This window comes from Coenobita brevimanus, chromosome 6 (assembly GCF_032717465.1).
Source record: "Coenobita brevimanus isolate Jiangsu-jjx chromosome 6, ASM3271746v2, whole genome shotgun sequence".
Classification (NCBI taxonomy): Eukaryota; Metazoa; Arthropoda; class Malacostraca; order Decapoda; family Coenobitidae; genus Coenobita; species Coenobita brevimanus.
In genome coordinates this window covers 53,875,575-53,903,181 of record NC_136959.1, presented here as the reverse complement: position 1 = coordinate 53,903,181, position 27,607 = coordinate 53,875,575, and the positions used below count along the sequence as shown (strand labels likewise).

The window sequence follows — 27,607 nt, the reverse complement described above, 5'->3', positions numbered from 1 at the left end:
TAGATCCATAGCTCCTCACAATATACTGTAATACTGTGGAGATTTATTCCAACAATACTGCTGTACAATCTTGATTTTTTGTACACTTCATCATTACCTTATAGCTTATATAACTTCCGAAACTGATGAGTGACTTTACGTGCAGGACAATTTACTTTAATATCAGTGGATTAAAACCAAATGACAATTTGGTGAACCTGGGAGTCTGATGTACCATCACATAATAATAATAATAATAATAATAATAATCTGGCCTTTTGTTTCTCATAAGCGCCAGTTCTTCCTCTGGGAATTCACTAGCGCTCACCACCCATACATTATTTTTACAATTACAAGAATTGTGACATTTCTTGTACAGTGGAACCTCGGTCCTCGAACGTCTCACATGTCGAACAAATCGGACCTCAACCAAAAAATTCAAGAAATTTTTGCTCCAGAGGTCGACCAAAATATCGGACCTCGACCAACCTGAACGTAGCCAAACGAAGGGAAGCTGGCCGACCGACAGTCACGCGTCCACCTTTGTTGTTCGTCAAAGTGGTCATCCTGCTGTGCTTCACATTTTTCTTGATTCAGTGCAGTATTAGCCCCTAATAATGGCTCCAAAGAAAGCAAGTTCATCCAGTACGGCTACTGGCAGTGAAAAGAGGAAAGTAGTGCGGAAAATAATTGAAGAAGTGGAAAAATTATTGCTTATCTTCATCAATGAGAAACAGTTAGCAGGAGACAGTGTTAGTGAGTATATAATTTGTGAAAAGGCAAGAGAAATATACAGTCACCTCGTCAAGGAAAGCACTGGTACCAGTGCTGAAACTTAAATAGGTAAGCATCTGGGGTCTTGGAACGGATTAAAATGATTTACATTATTTCTTATGAGGAAAATTAGTTCAGTCCTCGACCAATTCGGTCCTGGAACAGCCTTCCAGAACGGATTGTGTTCGAGGACCGAGGTTCTACTGTATATACCGTAATACAAGATACATCATATATACATGAAAGTGGCAATAATTAAACCCTTTAATCATCCGTCATAGTACCTCTCTCCAGGTCATAGCATTTTGAAAAAAGAAAGGCTTTCAGCTGTCTCTTAAAGGATTCAACAGTAGAGAGTTGTCTTATGGACAATGGCAATCTGTTATATAATCTAGGGGCTCTGTACGCAAAAGAACGATCAGAGAAAGATGACTGGTGAATGGCTCCTGGCTCATCAAGATGCAAGGAATCATCTTCACTGAGTAACATCACACCCGGGCGTGCTGATGGGAGTTTTAACAATTCAGCAAGATACTTCGGTTCACCAAACTTAAGAACCTTGAATGTAATAAGACACAGTTTAAATTCAATTCTAGTCTTTACTGGTAACCAATGCAACTCAATCAGAAATGGGGAAGTTGAGGTTCTTGGGGGAAGACCAAAGATAAGCCGTGCTGCCCCGTTCAACACAGACTGAACTTTTGTTAGTATATTATTTGGAAGGCCAATTCACAGTGAATTACAATAATCAACACGAGACAAGACCACTACATGGACCAATGTTAAGAGGCACCGTCTATTCAGGAATTTTCTCACAGAGCACAGATTTCTGATATGCAAGTTACACCCTCTTACAACCTGATTAATATGTTCTTTGTAATTTAACTTAGAATTAAAATAACACCCAGATTTCGAACGGAACTGACTGGATGAAGCTGTGACACGCCAATGTTCAAAGCCAGGGCATTGTCAGTGTCATTACCCCTTCTGTTTCCTCTGATGATGATGATCTCAGTTTTTCCATCATCCAGCTTAAGTTTCCTCTTAGCCATCCAAATCTTAATATCAGACATTAGAGATTCAAACTTTGTCTTAGTATCGTTGATATTTGACATCTTAACAAAGAACTGGGTGTCATCAGCATAAAAATGATACGACACATCATGAGCATCATGTAGAGACAATAAACTACTTGTGTAGATAGTAAATAGAATTGGACCCAAAACTGACCCTTGAGGGACTCCAAATAGAAGGGGAGCAGAATCAGAGCTAGAGTAATCAACAACCACTCTCTGAGATCTGTCCGACATATATGACTTAAGAAGCAAAAGGGCACTATCACGAACGCCATAAAAATACAGATCGTCCAACAATAGTTTATGATCTACTGTACCAAAAGCTGCAAACAGATCCAACAGAACTAGGAGAGAGGACATCCCACTACAAGTGTTTGCCACCAGTATAATAGATCTGTATTTCTGCAAGTCATATTGTGTAGTGCACAGTACTTAAACCAGAAAAAAAAATATATACAGTATATATATTGATCAATGTTCATATGTTTTTCATTTACACAGACTTACTTAACAGTTCTGTACTCTGTTCAGTAATCATTTACTCCATACTTGATCTTCAATACACTGAGAAAACACAAGATGTTTGGCTATTCATCCATCCACCATCTAAATATTTATGCCATGCATGCGTACTTTCCCCTATGGGACAGTTCTCCAGTGCAAGCAGGAAGATAAAGAGTGGGCCCCCTTTATAAGTACTGATTTAATACATTAGCCCTGTAGCCTTCACGTACTTTTTAGATGCCTGGTTGTCTAATAAGTTATGAAGCTCCAACTGGATGTAGCACTTAAGGGTCTACTTCTGAGGGGTGTATGAGGTTTGTTGCTTGCATGCCACTAAGGGACAAGGAACTGTTCACTCACCTAGAACTGAGTGGCCTAGCCACAAGTCCCTACACTCTTGATGGGGCAGTACTGGCCTGGATGATAGATGGATGGATGGTAATACACTACAAGTAAAGAGGAAAATGCATTGGTGGGGGGGGGGGGAGTTCCAATACTACACATTACTATACTGACAAACACAACACTATACAAAGTATAATATATATTACTAATTACACTTGGGTAATAGATTACACAAATTACCCATATACAAATACCTGACACACCATATTGGCTACAGTTTGTTACCAGTACTTAAATATTACTGATCCCTAATCTCTCTGCCTGTTCCAGTGTTGACTTTAGGTGCTCATCAAATAATTCACACCTGATAGGCATCTCTAGAGAATAGAAAGGGTTCTTCAGGGCATAGTCTGCATAAAGTTCATAGATGCGATGTAGCAGCGTGTCAATCCCAGTCTGCTTCAAGTCGGTTATCACCATGAATTTTACACCTAGAAACATAAAAATCTGTCAGAAACATTGGAAATGAATAAGATTTAGCACTAATTCTTGTTCATACAGATAGCTGAATTGACAATGATTCAGATTAGACTCCATTGTCATTCACTACAGCAGTTTCATACTACTAATTTACCATTATGGCCCCAGCACTGTAGTTATTGTATAAAACATGCGAGGTGTGCACTGAAATCTCATTTACAGGGAGATATAATGAATAGGAATACTCATATCAAGAGTATTTTAAATGCCTGACTGCTGTTGACCAGTACTGATGTAATTTTCTTTTTGATCAATTACATGATAAGGAAGCCTAATCTAAACATAGTATATTGTACAACTCCAGGCCCTAACCCTTTTAGCCAGTATATGATAAAGAATATTCTAAAACCCATCTCTCTGGTTGCATGCATAACTTCCATGAAACTATACCATCTATGCACACTCTTAGATCAACTATGACGATTCATCTTTCTTCCTTTCACATCTATCAAAAGTTCTACGCTAATGTATTACAGTGGGGCACCAATTTTCGCGCCTAATTGGGTCCAAAAATAATGCGCGAAAGTGGAATTAGCGAAAGTTGGGGCATTGCCTTTATGGCAAAAAGGCTAAGTGGTTCCCGGTTATCCTAAAGTAACATCAGATTTTCATTTTCACTTGCAATACAGTACATCAAATCACTATTGTACATTGCATTGTGAGATACAAACAATAAAAACTGTACAGTACACATTATATGAGGAGAAACATACCACAGAGACCAGGTTGAGGTGTTTAATGGATGTTGGGGGTAAGTATCCGAGGCGCGTGGCGGGCTTATTTAGCCACGCCAGACGTATTGGCGCCACCTCTTGCTGCCTCGCTACCACTCTCTCTCTCTGCCTCCTCAGATGCAACTTGATGCATTATTATACTGCCGTTTCTTCACTCCAACACGATACTCTCTTTTAGCCTTGGCCTTTCCTCCCGACTTTGAATGTCCCGGCCACTTTTTATCACCACCACTGCCTCCCGGCCCTCCCCCCACACCACCAGGCTCTCCCTCCACACCACCAGGCCCTTTCCCCACACTACCAGGTATAGTAGAGGCCATTGAACCGTGAGAATCCAAGACAATGGAGCTAGCATGCTCGTACACAATGGCGGGAATGGGTGGACAGAGTGTTGACATGACGTCATTCAAGATGTCGGTGGGTTGCGGGCGGGCGGTGCAGGAAATTCAAAGTTCAAAATATTGTCCCAAACCCAAAATTTGTGCGCGAAAATCGATTTTTTTCAAGCGAAAGTGGAAGTTAGGGAATATTTGGTGCATGCCACGAAAGTGGATTAGGCGAATCCTGCTGTAGCAAAAGTTGGTGCACTACTGTATACTTAGTTCATATACATTTCTCATAAACTTTTCACTGCTCACACTCTTGACTTTGCATACAATACTCCTGTCATACCAATGTATCACACAATGTGGAAAACAAGAGTCCATCAGGCACTTCTTTTAAAGCCTAAGTACAGGTACTCCCTTTCCTGTTCTTTGTGAAGGATTTCAAAACATCAGTCCCTTTCAACTTTGGGGCTTCCTACTTTTCACTTGTAATAATTCATTAACATTTCAAATGGTCAAAATTTAATAGAGTCCAGGGCTTAACTAAAATAATTTGTAAAGCATACCTGTGAGCGTTTGGAAGCAGTTCATTCTGAAGTTGTCAGCCTCCAACACCTCAATGCCCGAACTTCTGGGCTCTGGACTTAACTGACAGGCCAGGGCATACAGAGGGTAGAACATTGATGCCTGGAGAAAGTTGAGATATACTGTGTTAACATTTATGAAACCTTCACCACAGCTGATATACATTACATATATATATATTACCATATCCTACCAGTATTAACTAGTTTTCTTTCACTATGGTTTTACTGAACCCTGGTTTACCACACAGCAAATTTAGCATGTTTTTAGATACAATGACAGAGCTCTGTGATTTTAATTTTTACCTAATTCCTTATTACTGATATTGTACTTACCGTATTATTCTGGTAGGTGGTGGTGACCACCATCCACTCACCTGATGTAGTGCTGCCTACTTCTTCCACCATCTTCATCATTCTTTTTCTGTCTGCCCTCCTTGCTTCCTATTCCTCCCATTTTTCCTGTCACTTTTATAAGTTTTCTTTCCTTTTCAGGTGGCTTTACACTGAGTGACAAGCCTAATGGTTTCCTGTATGCCAGGAAACCATTTACAGCGTTGGTTTGTAACCACATAATCAACCCGTAAGTGTTCCCTACTTGTCAGCAAGTGAGTTGGCGAAGGGTTAGTGTCCCTCCCTGTAAAACAACTAACTCGAAGACAAACAGCCACCCCTTACGGGAGTGTGGCGTCTAGCCATAGGTAAATATAATTTATTACAGTCAAAGACAATCCATTACGCTGATATATGCTTGGTAACTAATCCATAGTTAATGAACACTGTCCCTGAGTTAACACACACATTTACTACATTGTTCTGATTTAACACACACATTTACTACACTAGGCAGTTGCTGGAGAGGGATGCCATCATGTGGTGGTGCCAGTGTAATGGGTAGCTCTGCTGCCAGTTTTTTTTCACACAAGCATGGGCCATGGGCCTAGAACTACTATTTGTACTATCAAACAATGCACAACACATCACAGAACAATTATGTACCATTCCTGCTGTCTGAGATTTTCCTTCACATCTGCAGAAAGTTTTGTCTCTGGCAAAACTGAAAGCAAATATTAAAAATTTTCTAAAGTAACTCATCATTTGCTGAATGTCAGATAAAACTGTTCCTACTGCAAAAATATCATCTTGATAACATAAAACAGTATAGTGTATCTCAATTTATTACAGGAAAAAAAAAATCATCATGACCTGTTATCCCACCTAGCAGGGTGAGGTACGATCGAGAAGACAAAGAAAATAAGAAAGAGGGAGAACTATCAAGGCATATCCAGTGAAATGTGCTAAACACTTATTTCACTACATACAGTAAAAGTCCAATTCTTCGGCATCCAATTCCCCGGCAAATCTGACATTTCGGCAGTTTTGAGAAATAGTCCCATTTACGAAAATCTCTGATCATTCGGCAGATTTTCCGATTTTTTTCGTCAGTCTTGAAATTCTCCATGAGGACCCTCTACTGCTGGGGACTTCTTCCAGCAGTAGCAGACTCCAATCAACCCCTTCTATTGTACATATGTAAATAAGGAACCTACTATAAGTTTAGGTAAGTGCATGTGAACTTGTAGGCCTACTGTACCATTACATTTATATACAGTATGTTCACTAATTTCTTTATTTTTCATATTCATGTATAGTACTGGATTCATTACAGTATTGTACAGTATCAAACAGTATACAGTACTCTCTCCAAACACATTTGTAATGGTATGAGTAGTGATGATAGTGTTCACCGAAACATATAAGGTATTGAGTGGGTAGGGTTTTTGATTTTTTGGCACTAGCCTGGTCCCATAGATGCTGAAAAATCGGACTTCTACTGTAATATTATTCAGGCCCTGGAATCCTGGCTACATCTCGCAGATTTCATCATCTACACATTCTTTCATTCTTTCCAGATGTGTTCCATAGTCAGTCTATCAACCATCAAGTCAGAAACTGGGTGCCAAACCATTATTATGTACACCTCCATACATAATTCATCCAACCAACTTTATCTTTAGACCACTGCCTACCGTCATCAGCTTCCAAACTGGCCTTGCTCTCTCACACACTCATTTACCATGTTCGATCACCTTATTTTTAAACCAAACATGCCAAAGAAAATTCTTTATACTGCATGGATTTAACCTGTTTCCCACTCTTCCGTTCACAGCATGTTATTGTATTATTGTACCCTGCACCATAACATATTTCAGACTTAAAAGGCTATAACAAACTTTTTCCAGATATGGTGAACTGCAGTCTAATATAATATACATCCAGAGTTTTCCAATATAGTGAAGCTCACTTCTATTATGACTTTACAAGACTGAATCTTCCCCCACGTAGTCTAATACAGTACTGAGGTTTTACCGTACAGTACCCATTTTGTTGAAGGGACCATTGTATTACCATATTTCTAATCCATTTGTGGCTCATACCTGGAAGATCTTCTCATTGGTGGTAAGCTTGGGTCTTGCAAACTTGAGATTAATGGGATAGTTGGTCTCATCTGCCAGGACCTGAAGGGCATCTCGTCCATCCTCTAGCTGCCCATTTACTAACTTCACACCGTTGATCCCTACCAACATATGCCCCACTGGACCAAGGGAAGAAAATGATTAAGGTACAGTACTTAATATTAACCAATACATGAAAAGAACAGATTTAACAATAAGGTTTTGCTTAATACTTTCAACCCTAGGATGTTCTATATATATTATTCTGCCAACAGACAACTTTATTTGGCTTAGGTGAAACATCTTGGGCTGAAGAGGCTGAAAATTATCTCAGCTAACATTTATGTACCAATGAAAGCAGTCCAGTGTCCAATACGCACTTTTTATTTTGGACCACTGGACATTAAACAGCACTGAACACCACAAATATTTGCCAAAGCCTGAAAATACATGGAGTGCTACCATCATGTAAAAGGACCTGGTAGCATGGTCAGTGGCCCCTAAATGTAAATGTTAATGGTGTATGTTCAACGAAAAAGAAAGACACACAGTCTATCTGCATTGTATGGTAACTGATGACTTGCTGATATAATGATAGCTACTGCCTTCACGGAGAAGAGAAAACTATAGGTACAGTCCATCCATCCATCCATCATCCAATCCTACATTGTCCCATGAGGAGTGTAGGAGCCCAGGGCTAAGCACTTGGTCCTGACATTTAAGATGAGAGTGACCAGCCTCACTCATCCCTGAGTGGCATTACATGAGCAATCAACCCCAACCATCCCTTGGATATAAACCTTCACCAGCTCAATCCGACTGGAGTGCAATACTGTAATTTACTTGTACAAAATCTACAGCCATTAGCTCCTCATATTATGCTGTGGTATAACACTAGAACCATTTATATATACATAAATGGTGGGCAATGTAAGTGTTGCTGATTCTGGAATTGCTACCCTGTGTATTTGGTGATTATGTAGATTTTTTAAAGTTATTTATTTATTTATTTTTTTTAAAGATAAGACCCATCAATGATTAATATAAACAAAGAATACAATAAAAATTCACTATTTCATCATGATTGGGGTGCAGGCCTTGCTGACATAATGTGCATGCTGAATCATTCAGTAAGCGGAATCCTTCAATATCATCATCATCATCATCATCATCCAGACCTCCTTTCCCACCCAAGGGCAGGGTGAGGAGTAGCAATGTCCAGACAGCCCAAAATTGCCCAATCCAATGGGCCACGCTTCCATTCACTCATCATTCAAGCCCCCAGAATCCTGGCTCCATCAGATAAGCCAAAAACATTCACCACGTTCTGTAGCTTCGCATATTGTATCCAACAGAGTCAATCCAGACGCTGCCACGTTAAAAAGGGGTGCCAAAAATCCCTGATCATGCACATCTCACAAAATTCATCCAGCCAGCTCGATCTCCTGTCAGTTCCCTAGCCTCACCGACTTCCAAACCTCTCTTCCTCACACACTCATCCACCATATCTCTCCACCTTCTCCTTGGCCTACCTCGCCTCCTCCCTCCCTTGAATTCGCTCAGATATACCTTCTTCACCACTCTACTGTTATCCATTCTCTCCACATGACCATACCATCTCAGTACACTTTCTTCAATTCTGGTGTCCAACGACTTCATCACTCCGCATCTTTCACGAATCACATTATTTCATATCCTATCCACCCTCTGTACTCCACATACATTCCTCAGCAGTCCCATCTCCACTGCTCTTACTCTTGACTTTTCATTTTCATGCCACACCATAGTCTCACATCCATATGTTAGTGCCAACTTTAACATATGGATGTGAGACTATGGTCTATATATCTATCTCTTACCAGACGCCTCAATCTCGTTTGGGGTGGCCACAAACAAACCGCCTCCACGTCGTCCTGTTCCCTACCATTTCACTGCCCTGCTTCCAACTCACATCCCCCTCTCTCATATCCCTCTCCACCCCATCCCTCCATCTCATCCTCGGCCTCCCCCTCCCTCTTCCCCCCTCCACCTCACTCACATACACTCTCTTCGTCAGTCTTTCACCCTCCATCCTCTCCACATGGCCAAACCACCTCAGTGTGTTCCTCATAACACTTCCTATCACATCCACATCCACACCACAACGCTCCTTTATATCCTCATTCGTCAGCCTGTCTCTCCATGTGACTCCACAGGCTCCTCTTAAATAACTCATTTCCACTGCTCTCACTCTTGACTTGAGTCCTTCCAACAATGCCCAAGCTTCACTTCCATATGTTAGAGTTGGTATCACAATACTGTCATGTAGTAACTTTTTCACTTCCATGCTCACTTCCCTGTTTCTTATCACTGCTTTCAAAGAACCAGCATGAAAATGAAAAGTCAAGAGTAAGAGCAGTGGAGATGGGACTGCTGAGGAATGTATGTGGAGTACAGAGGGTGGATAGGATATGAAATAGTGTGATTCGTGAAAGGTGCGGAGTGAGGAAGTCGGTGGACACCAGAATTGAAGAGAGTGTACTGAGATGGTATGGTCATGTGGAGAGAATGGATAACAGTAGAGTGGTGAAGAAGATATATCTGAGCGAATTCGAGGGAGGGAGGAGGCGAGGTAGGTCAAGGAGAAGTTTGGAGAGAGATGGTGGATGAGTGTGTGAGGAAGAGAGGTTTGGAAGTCGGTGAGGCTAGGGAACTGACAGGGGATCGAGCTGGCTGGATGAATTTTGTGAGCAGATGTGCATGATCAGGGATTTTTGGCACCCCTTTTTAACGTGGCAGCGTCTGGATTGACTCTGTCGGATACGATATGTGAAGCTACAGAACGTGGTGAATGTTATTGGCATATCCGATGGAGCCAGGATTCCGGGGGCTTGAATGATGAGTGAATGGAAGTGTGGCCCATTGGACTGGGCAATTTGGGGCTGTCTGGACATTGCTACTCCTCACCCTGCCCTTGGGTGGGAAAGGAGGTCCAGATGATGATGATGATGATGATATGGAAGGATTCTGCTTACTGAATGATTCAGCATGCACATTATGTCAGCAAGGCCTGCACCCCAATCATGATGAAATACTGAATTTTTACTGTATTCTTTGTTTATATTAATCATTGATGGGTCTTATCTTAAAAAAAATAAAAAATAAAAATGTGTAACATCTATGGATACAGCAATTGTGGGAGTGTATGCGCCAACACAAGATCGTGCAAGCAGAATGAGAGAAGAGCTCTGGACAAATGTGGAAGTGTGCACGGAGAAGTTTGAAAGGAATGAGAGAGTGTTTCTGATTGGTGACATGAATGGTAAAGTAGGGAATGAGAAGGTGGATGGAGTAGTTGGTGAGTGGGGTGTGCCTGTTGAGATAGATGAGAATGGCAGTGCTTTCGTGGACATTTGTGCCGAGAGGGGGTTGGTGATAGCTAATACCCTCTTCAGGCACAAAATGATCCACAGGTATACATGGCGAGTGATGAGAAGGGTGGGTGGGGAACTAAGTGAAAGGAAGGCAATGACTGATTGTGTGTGTGTGTGGATGAAAGGATGCGAAGGTGTGCAATGGATGCAAGAGCATATAGAGGCTGGGGGAGTGGACTTTCTGACCACCACCAAGTGGTGGTCAGAATCAAAGTCCAAGTAAAATGGAGAAATAGAAGAAGGGAAGGATGGAAGGAAGGAGTAGATGTAAGGAGAGTGGAAAGGTTACAAGAGGATGGGAAAAAAGCAGAATATAAAAGAGAAGTAGAGGAACAATTGGGTAAATATGGACTGGAGCAAATGGGGGACATGGAAGGTGTGTCCAAGATGTTCACGGAAGAAATATGTGCCGCATGTGAGGTGGTGTTTGTGGTGAAGAGAAAACGAAAGGGGGTGCAAGGAACAGCATGGTGGAATGAAGAAGTGAGACAGGCTGTGGTACTAGAAAGCATATAATGAATGGATGAGAAATAGGGGCACAGAAGAAGTTGAGAGACGGAAGAGAGAGGTATATGTAGAAAGGAAAAGAGAGGTGAAAAGATTAGTAAGAGAGAGTAAGAAGAGAGTGGATGAGGAATTTGGAATGAATTTGAGTGTAAAGTGGAGGGACTGTAAGAAAATGTTCTGGAAACAGGTAAAGAGTGTTAGACAGGGTGGCAATAAGTGCTGGGCAGGTGCACAAACACTTGCGCAAAGCGCAATTGCACACCATTGCGCTCCGGTGAATATCGTTTGCGCATTGCGCACCACACGAGACCATGCGCAATACTGTATTGCACTTTCGCACCTGCCTTGCGCATCTGTGGGACACGTGGTCTTGGGAGCTTTCCATGTGTCTGGATAAGAGATGGGTGAGGCTCAGGCAGGTCGTGAGGGTTCTGCTGGGGGGAGGCGGAAGGGACGGACGGTAGTAGCATTTCTTAAAATGCTTCAACAGAGATAATGTATTTTAATATTTTTTAAATTATTACTATTAGTAAATAATAATAAATTAAAAATACATTATTTATTAGGCTGGGGAATGGCTGGGAGAAGGAGGGAGGTGAGAAGACATGAAGAAATCAGTAGGATAGAAGTTGTGGAAGCAATGAAGAAAGTTAAATCGGGGAAAGCCCCAGGAATTGATGGAGTGTGTGGTGAAATGCTGAAGCATGGGGGAGAGATAGTAGTAGAATGGATGTGGAAGATGTGCAGATTGGCCTCGGAGGAAGGTAGAGTCCCGGAGGATTGGAAGCCAGGTATAATTATTCCCTTGTACAAAGGAAATGGAGAAAAAGAAGTGTGTGGTAATCATAGGGGCATTTGTCTTCTTAGTATAATACGAAAAGTGTATGGTAGGATACTTATTGACAGAGTTAGAGAAAGAACAGAGAAATTAGTTGGAGAAGAACAGGGAGGTTTTAGGAAGGGAAGAGGTTGTGTAGATCAGATATTCATTCTTAGATCTTTAGTGGAAAAGTTTCTAGAGACGGGAAAGAAGTTGTATGCGGCTTCCATGGATTTGGAGAAAGCATATGGCAGGGTGGATAGACAAGGATTGTGGAAAGTGTTAAGAATATATGGAGTAGATGGGAAGTTGCTGAATGCTGTGAAGAGTATGTACGATGGTGCAAAGGCTGCAGTGCGTGTGGATGGTGAACTAAGTGAATTTTTCTCTTTGAAAGTTGGTTTGAAACAGGGATGTGTCATGTCTCCATGGCTGTTCAATCTGTACATGGATGGGGTAATAAAAGAGGTACAAGGTAGGGTAGTGGATGTTGGAGTGTCCCTGGTGAGAGAGGATAGTGCTTGGAAACTCCCTGTACTGTTGTTTGCAGATGATACTGTGTTGTTGAGTGAAGATGAAGGGGAGCTGCAAGGCTTGGTGGATGAGTTTGAGAGAGTGTGTAAGAAACGGAATCTAAAGGTGAATGCAGGGAAGAGTAAAGTGATGGTCTTTGAGAGAGGTGAAGTCAGTGAATGTACAGCGAGGTTGGATGGTGAAGAATTGGAAAATGTGAGTACGTTTAAGTACTTGGGTAGTGTGATGAGTAAGGATGGAGGTTTGGAGGGTGAAGTGCTTGAAAGGGTACAGCAGGGAAGAAAGGTTGCTGTTTCTTTGAAAGCAGTGATAAGAAACAGGGAAGTGAACATGGAAGTGAAAAAGTTACTACATGACAGTATTGTGATACCAACTCTAACGTACGGAAGTGAAGCTTGGACATTGTCCGAAGGACACAAGTCAAGAGTGAGAGCAGTGGAAATGAGTTATTTAAGAGGAGCCTGTGGAGTCACATGGAGAGACAGGCTGACGAATGAGGATATAAAGGAGCGTTGTGGCGTTGATGTGGATGTGATAGGAAGCGTTATGAGGAACACACTGAGGTGGTTTGGCCATGTGGAGAGGATGGAGGGTGAAAGACTGACGAAGAGAGTGTATGTGAGTGAGGTGGAGGGGGGAAGAGGGAGGGGGAGGCCGAGGATGAGATGGAGGGATGGGGTGGAGAGGTATATGAGAGAGGGGGGTGTGAGTTGGGAGCAGGGCAGTGAAATGGCGGGGGACAGGGCGACTTGGAGGCGATTTGTTTGTGGCCACCCCAAACGGGATTGAGGCATCTGGCAATAGATAGATAGCATAGGCAATTCCTTACAAAAATCATTAAAACATTTTTTAAATCAAATATCCACAGCTGTGGATACTTGATTTAAAAAATATGCTTGTGGTAGGTGGGGGCACTCACCATCCACTCACTCAATGTAGTGCTGCTCTCAGGTGTCTGCCCTGTCCTCTCCTCCATCCTTCTTTCCTTCCATCTTCTTCTGTTTTTCTTTCCTTCATTCTTTCCTTGTCCTTCTGCCTATGGGTAACCTCCCTCTTCAGTCTTTCATTCCTTCATTCTTTCCTCTTCCTTCTGCCCATGGGTGACTCTACACTGAGTGACAAGCCAAATGGTTTCCTGTACACCAGGAAACCATTTACTACGCTGCGTGGTAACCATATAACCAAATTTTGGCACCTGGTGGTTTAGTAGGTAATTATTGTGCTCCAATCGAATTGAGCCAGTGAAGGTTTATATCCAAGGAGTGGTTGGGGTTTATTGCTCACGTAATACCACTCAGGGATGAGTGAGGCTGGTCACACTCATCTTAAATGTCAGGACCAACAGCCTAGCCCCGGGCTCCAACGCTCCTCATGGGGCAACGTAGGACTGGATGATGGATGGATGGAAGGATGTTTTAATAATTTTTGTAAGGAATCACACATGCTATTGTATATCTATAGTGAATTATTAAATAAAACATGAAAATGCAGATGAAAGTAAAACTGGCAACATCACAGCCTTTGTTTCCTTGTCCCTCCGCTTTGTAGCCCACTCACTGCTCTGTTTGAACTTCCACAAGTGAAAAAGTTACTACATGACAGTACAGTATTGTGATACCAACTCTAATGTATGGAAGTGAAGCTTTGATCTTGTTGGAGGGACAGAAGTCAAGAGTGAGAGCTGTGGAAATAAATGAGTTATTTGAGAGAAGCATGTGGAGTTACATGGAGAGACAGACTGACAAATGAGGAGGTGAAGGATGGTTGTGGTGTGGATGCAGATGTGATAGGAAGTGTTAGGAGAAACACACCGAGGTGGTTTGGTCATATGGAGAGGATGGAGAGTGAAAGACCAATGAGGAGCGTGTATGTGAGTGAGGTGGAGGGGAGGAAAGGGAGGGGGAGGCCAAGGATGAGATGGAGGGATGAAGTGGAGAAATATATGAGAGAGGGGGGTGTGAGCTGGGAGCAGGGCAGTGAAATGGCAGGGGACAGGGTGACATGGAGGCAATATGTTGCTTGTTGTGGCCTGTGGCCACCCCTTACGGGATTAAGGCGTCTGGCAATAGATAGATTGATAGAATATTAATAAAGTAAGTATGCTAATTTATTTAAATATCTCAATATTTTACAGTAATTCCCACAAACATATGCAAATGGTTTGCGGTAGCGCTTAGCGACATTGCACAAGCTAAATATTAGATTGCGCACTTGCGCAAATTACAAATAATAGATAATAACACTAAATGCAAGTAAGTATGTAAGTATGCTATTTTATTCAAATATCTCAATATTTTACTGTAACTCCCACAAATACTGTATATGCAAATTGTTTCCGCTTGTGCTTTGTGACATTGTGCAAGCTAAATATTTGTCAGATTGCGCACTTGCACTTGCGCAAGGTAGTGAAATGTGGATTGCGCATTGCACTTGCGGAAGGTCCGTTTTTGTTTGTGCTGCCCACTGCTAGCGGCAATGAAGTTAGTAGGGGAGTGAAAGATAAAAATGGTAGATTACTCATGCAGAAGGAAGAAAAAGTGAGCAGATAGAAAGAACACTTTAAGGAACTGCTGAACGTGGAGAGTGAAAGTAATGCGAGTATAAGTGGCTGGGGAATGGCTGGGAGAAGGAGAGAGGTGAGAAGACAGGAAGAAATCAATAGGATGGAAGTTGTGGTGGCAATGAAGAAAGTCAAATTGGGAAAGCCCTAGGTGTGGTGAAATGCTGAAGCATGGGAGAGAGATACTGTAGTAGTAGAATGGATGTGGAAGATGTGCAGATTGGCCTGGGAAGATGGTAGAGTCCCGGATGATTGGAAGTCAGGTATAATTATTCCCTTGTACAAAGGAAAAGGTGAAAAAGAAGTGTGTGGGAATCATAGAGGCATTTGTCTTCTTAGTGTAATAGGAAAAGTACCGGTATATGGTAGGATACTTATTGAAAGAGTTAGGGAAATAACAGAGGAATTAGTTGGAGAAGAACAGGGAGGTTTTTGGAAGGGAAGAGGTTGTGTAGATCAGATATTCATTCTTAAATCTTTAATGGAAAAGTTTCTAGAGAAGGGAAGAAATTGTGAGCAGCCTTCATGGATTTGGAGAAAGCACATGACAGGGTGGATAGACAAGGATTGTGGAAAATATTAAGAATATATGGAGTACATGGGAAATTGTTGAATGCTGTGAAGAGTATGTATGAGGGTGCTAAGGCTGCAGTGCATGTGAATAGTGAACTAAGTGAATTTTTCTATTTGAAGTGGGGTTGAAATAGGGATGTGTCATGTCTCCATGGTTGTTCAATCTGTACATGAATGGGGTTATAAAAGAGATACAAGGTAGGGCAGTGGATGTTGGAGTGGTCCTAATAAGAGAGGGCAGTGTCTGGAAACTCCCAGTATTGTTGTTTGCAGATGATACTGTGTTGTTAAGTGAAAACGAAGGGGAGCTGCAAGGCTTGGTGGATGAGTCTGGGAGAGTGTGTAAGAAACTGAATCTAAAGGTGAATGTAGGGAAAAGTAAAGTTATGGTCTTCGAGAGAAGTGAAGTCAGTAACTGTACAGTGAGATTAGATGAGGAGGAAATGGAAAATGCGAGTACGTTTAAGTACTTGGGTAGTGTGATGAGTAAGGATGGTAGTCTGGAGGGTGAAGTGCTTGAAAGCATACAACAAGGAAGAAAGGTTGCTGGTTCCTTGAAAGCAGTGATAAGAAACAAGAAAGTGGGCATGAAAGTGAAAAAGTTACTACATGACAGTGCTGTGATACCAACTCTAACGTATGGAAGTGAAGCTTGGACCTTGCTGGAAGGACACATGTCAAGAGTGAGAGCAGTAGAAATGAGTTATTTGAGTTGAAACAGTGGAGTGACATGGAAAGGTAGACTGACAAATGAGGATATGAAGGAGCATTGTGGTGTGGATGTGGATGTGATAGGTAGTGTTAGGAAAAACACACTGAGGTGGTTTGGCTCTGTGGAAAGGATGAAGTGAGAAACTGACAAGGAGAGTGTATGTGTGTGAGGTGGAGGGGGAGGCCAAGGATGAGATGCAGGGATGGAGCGGAGAGGTATATGAGGGAGGGGGTGTGTGAGCTGGAGGCGTGACAGTGAAATGGCAGGGGACAGGGCGACTTGGAGGCGATTTGTTTGTGGCCACCCTGTATGGGATTAAGGCGTCTAGCAGTAGACAAATAGACTTTAAATAGCGATCTTCTTAATCTATAATATTAATAAACGAGTTATGAAGCAAGTATGCTACCATTCAATATATCTTCAGCCTCACCACAAGTTTCAATAGTGAAATAAATACAGTTCTATCAAAATACCAAATAATGGCATAACTATTACTGTCTATCCCTTCACTCAAGTGGAAGCTAAAAGAAGCGAACATTCAAGTGTCACCTTTTATCCCATCACGCTGGCCATATGTCACCACAATGTTTCTGTTTTGCAACTCTAGTTTCACTTCCAATGGGAAGCTGAATGTCTTCTCATTTTCTACAGTTGGGATGTTATGATCATGCTGGTAAATGAGGCCACCTGACTTGCTCAATATGTAAACACTGTTGATTGTCATTATGCCTGAAATACAAGAAGAATGAAAACAATATAGTACTGATCTTGACTGCAACACAGGTATGTCATGTAATAAAATATGGAAAGAGTGTAAAGAGGCATGACTGGGACTATAAACTAGGGAGCAACAGTTTACAGGTATCTGACAAGGAGAAAGATTTAGGATTAATTATCAATAACTGACTACCACCAGAAGACCATATAAATGAGAAAGTAAGGAATATGCATAACCTTTTAGCAAACAGGCCTATGACAGTAACATTTACATACATCAATGAGGAAATGGTAAAGAAGGTAATTACATAATTCTAAAGACCACTGGTTGAATATGCAGCAGTAGTACCCACACTTGAAAAAGCATGTTATGAAGATTGAGAAGGTACAAAGATCAGCCACAAGATGGGGGCCAAGCCTGAGAGATCTTAGCTATGAAGAAAGACTTGATAAGTTACAATTGCCAACACCAAAAGAGAGAAGAAAAAGAGGTGATATGATCATGTTATATAAATGTGCTGAAGGAGAAGAAAAGACTGACATTAATGAATATATAGTAGGGTACCTAAAGTGTCACCTTCAAGAGGACACAGCAAGAAATTATACCATATAAGAAAAGATTAAAGATGTGAGAAAATTCAGCTTTCCAGACATGGCACTAGATCAATGGAAAATATTACCAGAAGTCATGTGTGCCAAAGACATTCACAGTTTTGAAGAAAAATACAACAGAACAGCCTCAACGGACGGGACACAATTAACTTGACTCAATCATGTGAAAATACAATTACGTAAGGACGCGCACAATTATTACTGTTGTGAAGTGGGGTTTTCTAGTTACGTAGTGCTGGAGCACTCCTGGCAATTCTTGCATTTTTTTGTTACGAGTCATCAGAGTAGCCAGGTATCCTGCTGCTGTAAGTGGCGATACACCTTGGTCCCAATCAATGCTCATACATGGTGGATGCGGGGGCGCATGCTATCTGATATCACACTAATTGATACACATAACTTATTCGCAAAAATTCATTTGGTGGATGAGTGACTCCAACTTTAGGGGGTTAAACTTTTAAACACTGATAATTTTCCCTAGTACTTAATAACAGGATACGTACATACATACACATGTGTACACACACCCTCAATAAACTGGTCTAAACCAGTTTGCCGCTTCTCTCTCTCTCTCTCTAATAAATATGAAGTAAAACGTACTCAAATCGCACTAAAATCATACAAGTGACTGAAAGTGTTATTTTATATTATACTGTGAATAACCGTAATAAAATACAAGTGATTTAGTGATATTTTTGTGATAATCAGTGAAGCCATATGCTAAGCACATTAGCTAGTGAACATTTTTGCAGCTGCAAACTGTGCAGCTATGCCATTAAATGACTCACAAATGGCATTATATCATAAGTTTTATAAAAGTAAGTGGTAAGAAAAGTCCTTCACGAAGTTTTATATTTATAAAGTTTGTAATGATTTTCCTCACCTCGCTTGTTTCTCTGGTCTAGCGTAAACACTGTAGAATATTGCAATAAAGTTATACGAGACTGACTAGTTTTTCTTTTTTTTTAATTATTACTGTATTATTGTGATGTGACAACGTGGCAGTAACCTTATTTTGCACGAAAAAAAATCTTGCGGTTTGGTAAAAATTTCTGCCTTGCTGGGCTGCTTCCTGTATATGATGGTCAAAACACACCTTGTATTCTCTCAAATCGTTCTCCTGGCTGGGAGTACCTCCAGCATGCTGTTTGTTGCAAATAATAGTAGAAAGATTGAAGCTTGTCTAACAAAAAATTTAAGCTCTGAAAATTACAGACGAAAAGCTTAAAACACAAGTCGAAAACACACAATTTTTTCCCTATTTCTCCGCACTGAGCACACAAATTGTTGTCATGGCCGCTGCAGCCAAAAGGTTAAGGCATCTACAGCAGACAAGATTTAGCTGATCTGCATTATGGAGAGCTCTCCTGGTGTTTCTGGTGTTGCTGGTATCAGTGTAACCTCCTCTTGTCTCATCTCCTGTAATGCATCCTCAATAGATGCTGCAGTAATAACATCTTCCGTAGTGGTGGCTTCACCAACATTATTAATTTCAAATGTTGTGGATATTAAGAGACAGCTCGCACTATCTGCGAATCGTGCTATATGATCATGCTTTAATTGAGATCAAGGTGTACTTTGTACAGTTAAGGATTCATTCTTATTCTCTTTTTATTGTCTCTATAATGTTTTATTTAGGTGATTGTTAAATTATTTAATTAAATTTCAGTTTGTATGCTAAAGAATTTAGAGTGCTATGTAATGTAAGGAAACTCTATAATATTTTGGATGTCTCCGATCTGGTAACTACTGTTGCTAGGAGCAGGTCCCAGTATGTAACGCTGGAGAAGCAGGGAAAGTTATAAAAGGATAAGGGAAAGACTAGATGAGTTTCAATTCAGTTCAGTCTGACCCATGGTGCTGCAAATTTAGTGTACTGCCGGTACTTGTGAAATCTGTGAAGTGTTGTTGGCGAGCATACAGAGTAATCACTCGGCGAATAAAGACAACGAATGTAAGAAGCCTGTGTTATTACGCCTGAGCTGATCTTGTGTACTATACACTGAAAGGCAGACCCTACGAAGAACAATTCACTGGGTGATGTCCTTCCTATACTGAACTACTGCTGTTGGAGCCTGTGGCAGTGTGGGACATGGACATAACATGTGGTGCCACGAGTTGGGGCAGAAAGTGCTATAGTAAGTCAAGTCTTCGACATGGAGCAGGAAGGTGTACAGACAAGACTCCAAGCTATGAAGGAGGAAGCATCACTGGCTGCAATCATAAAGTTTCTACAAGCACAAAGTGAACAACTATGAGCACAAACTTAAGGGCAGAAAGAGTTTAGTGAACAACTACAAGCACAAAGTGAAGGACAGAAAGAGTTCAAGAAAGAACTAGCAAGCAACTAGAAGCACAATGTGAACGACTACAAGCACAAAGTGAACAGCTAGATGCACAAAGTGAAGAACAGAAAGAATGATGTGAATGGCTTCAACAGGCAGTACAGGAGCAACAGGAGTTACAACTGAGAATGCAGGGACAGCTAGAAGGTTTCATGGTAGAAATGAAGGAAGAATAGCAACAGCTGAGGGAGGAAGTATATGCTGAGCTATAGCAGCAGAAGTGTGAGGTAAGCAATAATGTGATAAGAGTGCAGACAGCATGTAGATGATCACCTGAAGCATGTAGATGAACAGCTGAAGACAATTATAGAGAGAACTGACACTGCAGAGAAATCTTGCACGGCTGAGCCTCAGGTTAGTGTACAGGGAGCATAAGAAAAAATGGAGTGTACAGTATGTTGAATCATCACAAATCCCACACATTTGAAGGTTGCATTACAGGACTGAATAATCAGAATGAAGGAGTTTTGAGTCCTGGACTTAATTACTGTATAATGCCCCAGTTTTTAGGCCCCATCCCAGTGAAATGTATGGCTATAATGAGAGGGGGCCAATTAAACAGAAACCTCAGGAAAATGATGGTAAAGTCTCATGGGAAGCTTGCCATGTGCAATTTGAATTATTTGCTTATCAGAATGGTTGGGATGATAGGCAGAGGGCAGCGCAGTTTGCCACTAGCATCAAGGGTGCTGCAAAGGAGATTCTTGGTCAGGTGTCAGTGGGGTAGAGAAACAGTTACAAGTCCCAAGCAGAGGTGTTGGAGCACAGATGTCATGTACCAGACTAAGGTATAGAGAGCAAGATTCCGGACCCGTGTACAGGTTCAGGGTGAATCCCTTCTGCAGCTTGCTCATGACCTAGAGAGTATGGCACACAAGGCATAGCTACCCTGAAGCAGCACCTAACCTGTTACCTATCCTTCCGAGGGATCGGTTCATCGATGCTGTTGATAGTGCAGGGCTGAAAGTAAAAGTGATGCAAGTACAATCAAGAAGTATGCAAGAAGCACTAGCCAGGACTCTAGAATTTGAGTCCTATGTCAGGTCTACTACATCCAGTTTGCATGCAGGAAGTAGTGCAGGATTCAAGGCAAGAAAGGGGCAGGTACATGAAGCAGAGAAATTTGATGGATGTTGCTGGTATTGTGAAAAGCCAGGACATGGGAAGAGGACTGCTACAAGTGGAAGAGGGAAAAGGAGAAGATCAGAGGAGGCAGCTGGTTCTGCGAGATGCCAGGACACAAGGAGAAGGATTGTTACAAATGGAAGAAGGAGCAAGACCAGAACAGTTCAAGGAAATCTACGACTGAAACTAACAGGTGCTGGACATGTGGTGAGGTGGGACACTTTAGTTCTGATTGTTCAAAGGACGAGGAGGATAAGAAGAAGGCTGCAGAAGACAAGAAAGCGCAGGAAACTAGCAAGGGCTGGTGTTAACGGGCAACAACCTGCCAGTTTTTCCCAAGTAGCCCCACCACCAAGAAAATGCAAGAGAACTGCGACTGACGTTGTGCGACTAAACAGAAGAACAGACAGCAATAAGTGTTCCCTGGTGATTGGTTCAGCCTCACAGCAGATTTCTGTGAGGCCTGATGTGTTATGTCATTAGTATCTGCCTGAGTCATTAGGGCAATTGTGTGGCATAACTGGGCACCCTTGGATGTCTAGACTGAAGTGGCAGGGCAAGGGACTATGCTTCCAGTTCATGTGGCTGACAAGGAGGATCCTTGCCTTCTTTGTCTGGGCCATCTGATGTCCACGGGATGTGAGCTGGACTTCTGCTCCATGAAGCTCAAGGTCTAAGGAAACTCGGTTCCTGTCACGGAAGTGAGACGTACCAGTTCTGGCGGGAAGGTGAGGGCACTGTGCACTACAGTGATACCCCCAAGATCTGAACTACTGTTCCAGTGCAAGGTGTGTGGCTCTTTTGACACCTGTCTATGAGTAGTGGAACATGATGGACAGTCCAAGACAATGGCTGGAATGACGGTGGGAAGGACTTTGGTGGAGATAGGCACAGGCGAAGTGCCAGATGTGGTGGCTAATTTCTTCCGTGAGACACAGAAGATTAACGAAGGAGAAATTGTGGGACTGTACCAGGCAGTGACCCTGAGTGGCATCAGTGGAAGGCCCGTAGATAGAGTGTAGTCAGAGAAGATGAGAATCTGCCAGACCACTTACAAGACCTGTTTTCCAGGGGTTGCCAGTGCCTATATGACTCTCAAAAGCTGCAGCTATGGCAACTGCTAGAGAAGTTCGCTAATGTCTTTTCCACCGGAGACCTAGACCTGGGATGCACATATCTGGTAGAGCATTGTATCAACACCAGGGATCACCATCCAATTAAACAGCCAGCTCTGTGGCTAATGGAGATGATAGAGAATCCTCAAAGTTGGGGAGTAACAGAAAGTCCAGCAGTCCTTGGGTATCAGCAGTTGTTCTGGTAAGGAAGAAGGATTGCTCAGTAAGGTGCTGTGTGGATTACTGAGCCGTGAATGAACTGACAGTGAAGGATGCGTACTTCTTGCCAAGACTTGATGACACACTGGATGCTCTGTCAGGTGCCATGTGGTTCTGTACCACAAACGTGAAAGCAGGATATTACACGGTCAAGGTTGCCCAAAATGACAAGGAGAAAACAGCCTTTTCATACGGGGAGGGTTTATAGCAGTTCCAAGTGATGCCATTTGGCCTATGCAACACCCCAGCTACTTTTGAGCGTCTCATGGATCAGGAAGGCCTGCACTGGCAGACGGCCCTCATCTATCTTGATGATGAAATTGTGATTGGATGTACTTCATCCAGGAAGTGGAGAGGCTGCCGGAGGTGTTCAACAGGATCCGAGCAGCGCACCTCAAGCTGAACCCCAAGAAGTGCTACTTGTTCCAGAAGGAAGTGAAGTACCTGGGACACATTGTAGGCGAGGCAACGTCCATACTGATTCGGAGAAAGTGGCAGCAGTGAAAGACTGGCCGGTTTGATAGCTGCACCTCTGCACAACTGTTAGGAAAGAGACAGAAGTATATGTGGACTGCAGTGACTCAGAAGGCCTTTGATGAACTCAAGGATGAGCTGGCAAGCTCTCTAGTGTTGCCATACCCAGATCAGAGTCAGCCATTCATCCTGGACTGTGATGCTAGTGATCAAGGCATCCGTGGAGTCCTGTCACAGAAGGAAGATGGCAAACAGCATGTGGTGGCGTATTACAGCAAACTCTCATCCCTTTTCTGTCTAGCTCTCTAATGCAAGAGTTAACCGTTACTCCCAGTCTTTCATTTATGCAACAGGTCAGCTCTGGAACTGTCTCCCTCTGTCTGTATTTCCTGCTGCCTATGATCTCCAGTCTTTCAAACATAGTGTGTCCAGGCATCTCAAAATGATCAGATCTTGAATTTGGCTCTCTATTGTATTTTGTTTTTCTCTTGGAGGGAACTGTTACTGCGGGCTCATGGCCTTTGGTTCCTTCTTCCTTGCATAAAAAAAAAAAAAAAAAAAAAGCTCAGCCCACCGGAGCAGAACTACAGTGTGACCCGTAAGGAGCTCTTGGCAGTGATGAAGAGCCTTGACTCTTTCCATCCCTACCTGTGTGGGTCCTACTTCATCATCAGGATGGACCAGACAGCACTCAAGTGGCTGAAGACATTAAAGAATTCAGAAGGACAACTGGCACGCTGAGATGGGAAGCTGGACCAGTACACCCATGTGGTGCAGCACCATCCTGGGCAGGTACATGGAAATGCTGACAGCCTGAGTTGTCGGCTTTGTGACCCAGCTTGCAAGCAATGCACTGGGAAAGAAGAGTGAGGCAAGAAATGCTGCCATACTGCAGTGACAGGACCAGTGTCAGCTGAAGAAGACCTGAAGAGGATGCAGATGGTGGACACAGATTTACAACCAGTGCTAGAGTGGCTGCAACACAGTACAGTGCAACCACCTTAGGAAGAGGTTTCCAGGCTCAGCCCTGCGACTAAGAGCTACTGGAGTCAGTGGAACCTTCTTTGTTTGAACAACGGACTACTGGAGCGTCAGTGGGAGACGCTTGATGGCATCAGCAAGTACAGTATTGGCAACTGGCGGTTCGTAAGAAACTGAGGTCTGAGGTCTTAGAAGAGTCTCATAACTGGATCATTAATGGGCATCTGGGAGTGGAGAAAACTCTGAAGAACGAATTTTTCTAAGGTGATGGTCCACCCCAGCCGCAATTTGGGGTAAATTTTTTTACTTTTCCCAAGGTAAAATTTTTTCATCCAGATCTGAAGAGCTCGAATTTACATACCTGAAAATGCCAATCTCAGTCCCCTAAGTCTAATGGTTACTGCAAAACCTCCTGTCAAAGATCATAAAAGTCCCCCCTCTTGGTAAGAGAGAAAACCCCTCAAAATTGGAAGAAACCTAATTTTCACTAGAGAACCTTACAAAAATCAATGTAAAATATGTTTCTATTGATTAAACTAAGTGCAGGACTCTGCATGAGGCCTAATAACTATACATAAATTACTATAAACTTATAACAAACCTCTCTAGGCATCAATCAAGGTCACTGGGTAGAGATTAGAAGTGGATCATAGCTTAGAAATTACTGCATCATACTCAGGACACAGGCTAGGGAGGCAGTGAGGTGGAGGTGGGGTAGGGGGTCTCAGGCAGGGGCGAGACATACCCCCATGTGGGACAGAGGTGGTGTGAGGGTAATTTTGGTGAGCGTAGTCAGACACAAGCTGATCATGGCAAGGAAATTACCACATCATATTTGGGACAAAGGATGGGGAGGGAGGGAGGTGGAGGTGGGATGGGGGGTCCCAGGTGGGGGTGAGGAGGGATGAGACACCCCCCCAATGCAGGGGAGGTGGTGTGGGGGGTATTATGGTGGGAGGAAACATACCGTACACAAAGTGATCACAGCGAGGAAATTGCCGTATCATTCGATATAAAGGGAGGGAGGGAGGTGGAGGGGGAATGGGGGGGGTTGGTGGGAATGAGACACCCCCCCATTTGATGTAGATGTGCTATTGGTGGGTAGTTTGGGTGGGACGGGGCAGAGCGATCTGTATCCAATCAGTCAGAGGGAGGTGGAGAAGTGGCTCAGGTGGGGGGTCCCCCTCACGGACATGGTGAGGGGGTGGGATCTTCCCACCACCTCGTCCCCTAGTTCTGATTGGGTGGGAACCATTTACGTCATAAAAGGGGCTGGCAGTTTTTGACAGATCTTCTACGATTGTCAGTCATAGAACTAGGTGACAAACTTGCAAACTGACAATTGTCAGTCATAGCAGCATAGGGGCAAAGTTCCACTGATTCCTATAAAACTGATTTGCCACTTTCTCCAAATTTTCCGTATGGTACTTGCTGTTTGGGGCTGTCATAATCTAGCCCGACAAATGGTAAGTTTAGGATTGGAAGATGCCAAACACAGCTTGCACAATTATGTTAGGATGATTAGATTTGGTTTGGGTAATTTTTTTTCAATTAAATGTTCAGTAGGCCTATTTATCTAGAAAAACACTGCCCCTGTTTTAAATTATCAAATTATAATGGTGGTTGGTGGTGGCAACCATCATCCACTCACTTGATGTAGGCTAGTGCTATCTACTTCTTCCTTCATCTTATCATTCTTTTTCTGTCTGCCCTCCTCTCTTCCAATTTGTCCCATCTTCCCTGTTACTTTTTAATACTCTACTTTCCCATGTGGGCATGGGTTATAAAGCTACTCTGCAATTTCCTCCAATTTACTGGCCTCAAACCCATGATCTGAGCCATCATCTGACAATCTGCTGCTAGAGCGTTAAGGAGAAAACGGTCATCCCGAATGATGCGCCCTTCAAATGTACATGACAAGACAAAACATACTCTTCTTTCCTTATCAGGTCTTACACTGAGTGACAAGCCTAATGGTTTCCAGCAAGCCAGGAAACCATTTACAACACTAGGTGGTAACCATATAACCATCCCATACATGTTCCCTAAGTGTCAACAAGTGGGCTGGCGGAGGGTTAGTGCCTCTCCCAGTAAAATAAGTCAGATAAATGGCTACCCCTTATAGGATTGTGGTATCTTGCTACAGACAGATAGATAGATTGATGGTAACTGGTTGAACTGATGCTGTTATGTGTTTGTGGATACAAATGCCCTTTTTTTTTTTTTTTTTTTTTTTTCTTAACCTCCAGCATGGAATAATCTTAAAAATATAAGGTCAAAATCAACCAATCATACAAAAACAGGTGAAACTGCAGGAGAGCTCCCATTAAAAAAAAATTTACAATTGTATTTTTCCTCAATAAACTATTACATTATCATCATTATCACAGCATTAAAACGTTGCAGAAATTCATAATTTTGAAGACATCAACTATAAAACCACCAGTTTTACATGTAAACCATGGCAAGTGGCCACCTGCCATGTCGGACTTTTTGGCTGATTTGGCTCCAAAGTCAATCTGTCAATTAACTCATCCCTACTAACCCAACCTAATTCAGTTTATTTTCTGTATTTTTCTTACTATTTTCAGGGTGGTAAATTTCCTTTTCCTGCTTAAAAATTCCTCACTTTTTATCATCATGTTCCTTAGGCTGTGCCTATGAATGTCTGACTTACCCAATGTACTCAAGGGTGTTTTTTGTTTCCCAACTTCCCAACTGGATGCCAGGTTAGTTTAGGTTAGGTACAGTTAAACAAGGTTAGGTTAGGTGGTGTTAGTTAAACACTTAGGTTTGGACAGTCCCCTCCGTCAATACCCTGACGAATCAAGCAATTTCACACAGTGGAACCTACTAAAATAATGGAGAAACAGATTTCACATGAAACGTTTATCACCCCACAAATAATCAGAAAAATATAACACTATCAGAAGAACTGATTTGGTATGGTACTTCTATGCTTCAAATAAAGCATATGTTTACCCCTCATTAAACCAAACCTAACAATATAACCTAACCTGGATTATTTGAAGACGAATGAGTTCCGGGTCCAAATCGACCCACTGCCCTCTGTTGGACACCACCACCGCCAGTGTCAACAAATCTAACTTTGTGCTCTTGAGTAACACGTTATTTTCAGAGAATTTGGGTGTCGTGAATGACTTAACCTGTCTTTGGTAACATAAACACTTCTGCAGAAACTTGGTATCATAACTGAATTAAAAATTATGAAAGATAATCCTTCATAAAATTTTACGATATAACTTTGGAAGTAACCAATGTTACCAATTTTACCATTAATGGGTTTCCTGCAGTTTGTCCCAATTAACTGCAATATAGAACCCAACCCTGAATAACATTCACTTAGACGCATTAAATTTTCATCAATAACTTGTTATCATGGTTAACTGTACAAAGAATTAAATATAAAAGCAAGAAACTTGTTTTAGTAATACAGTACGTGCAGATTACAACAACGAACATGGTCCCTGATTGAAACCATCTGTCACACCTTATTCAAATTAAGTTCAGTTATTAAGCAGCCTCTTTAACCTCCTCCGTCTCTTCGTTTTTTTCCCCTTG

The 27,607-nt window shown here is 42.2% G+C and overlaps 1 protein-coding gene across 1 annotated transcript; it reads right to left on the bottom strand.

Annotated features, from left to right (window-relative positions):
• On the bottom strand, positions 1-27,607 carry Trs23 (trafficking protein particle complex subunit 4-like protein Trs23). Its single transcript, XM_080272290.1, has 5 exons — positions 27,537-27,607; positions 16,987-17,166; positions 7,301-7,458; positions 4,845-4,965; positions 1-3,169 (listed from the first exon to the last, which is right to left on the bottom strand). Exons 2-5 carry the CDS (start codon positions 17,159-17,161, stop codon positions 2,970-2,972), a joined length of 654 nt encoding a protein of 217 aa, XP_080128416.1. The 5' UTR covers positions 17,162-17,166; positions 27,537-27,607; the 3' UTR covers positions 1-2,969.

What these genes read in the sequence shown, in the direction of transcription:
- Trs23 (XM_080272290.1), bottom strand. Translation starts at nt 17,161, where the DNA reads ATGACAATCAACAGTGTTTACATATTGAGCAAGTCAGGTGGCCTCATT. An exon ending in CCAGCGTGATGGGATAAAAG is followed by an intron (nt 7,459 to 16,986) that starts GTGACACTTGAA and finishes CCCTTGGTCCAG; the next exon opens with TGGGGCATATGTTGGTAGGG. An exon ending in CCAATGAGAAGATCTTCCAG is followed by an intron (nt 4,966 to 7,300) that starts GTATGAGCCACA and finishes AACTTTCTCCAG; the next exon opens with GCATCAATGTTCTACCCTCT.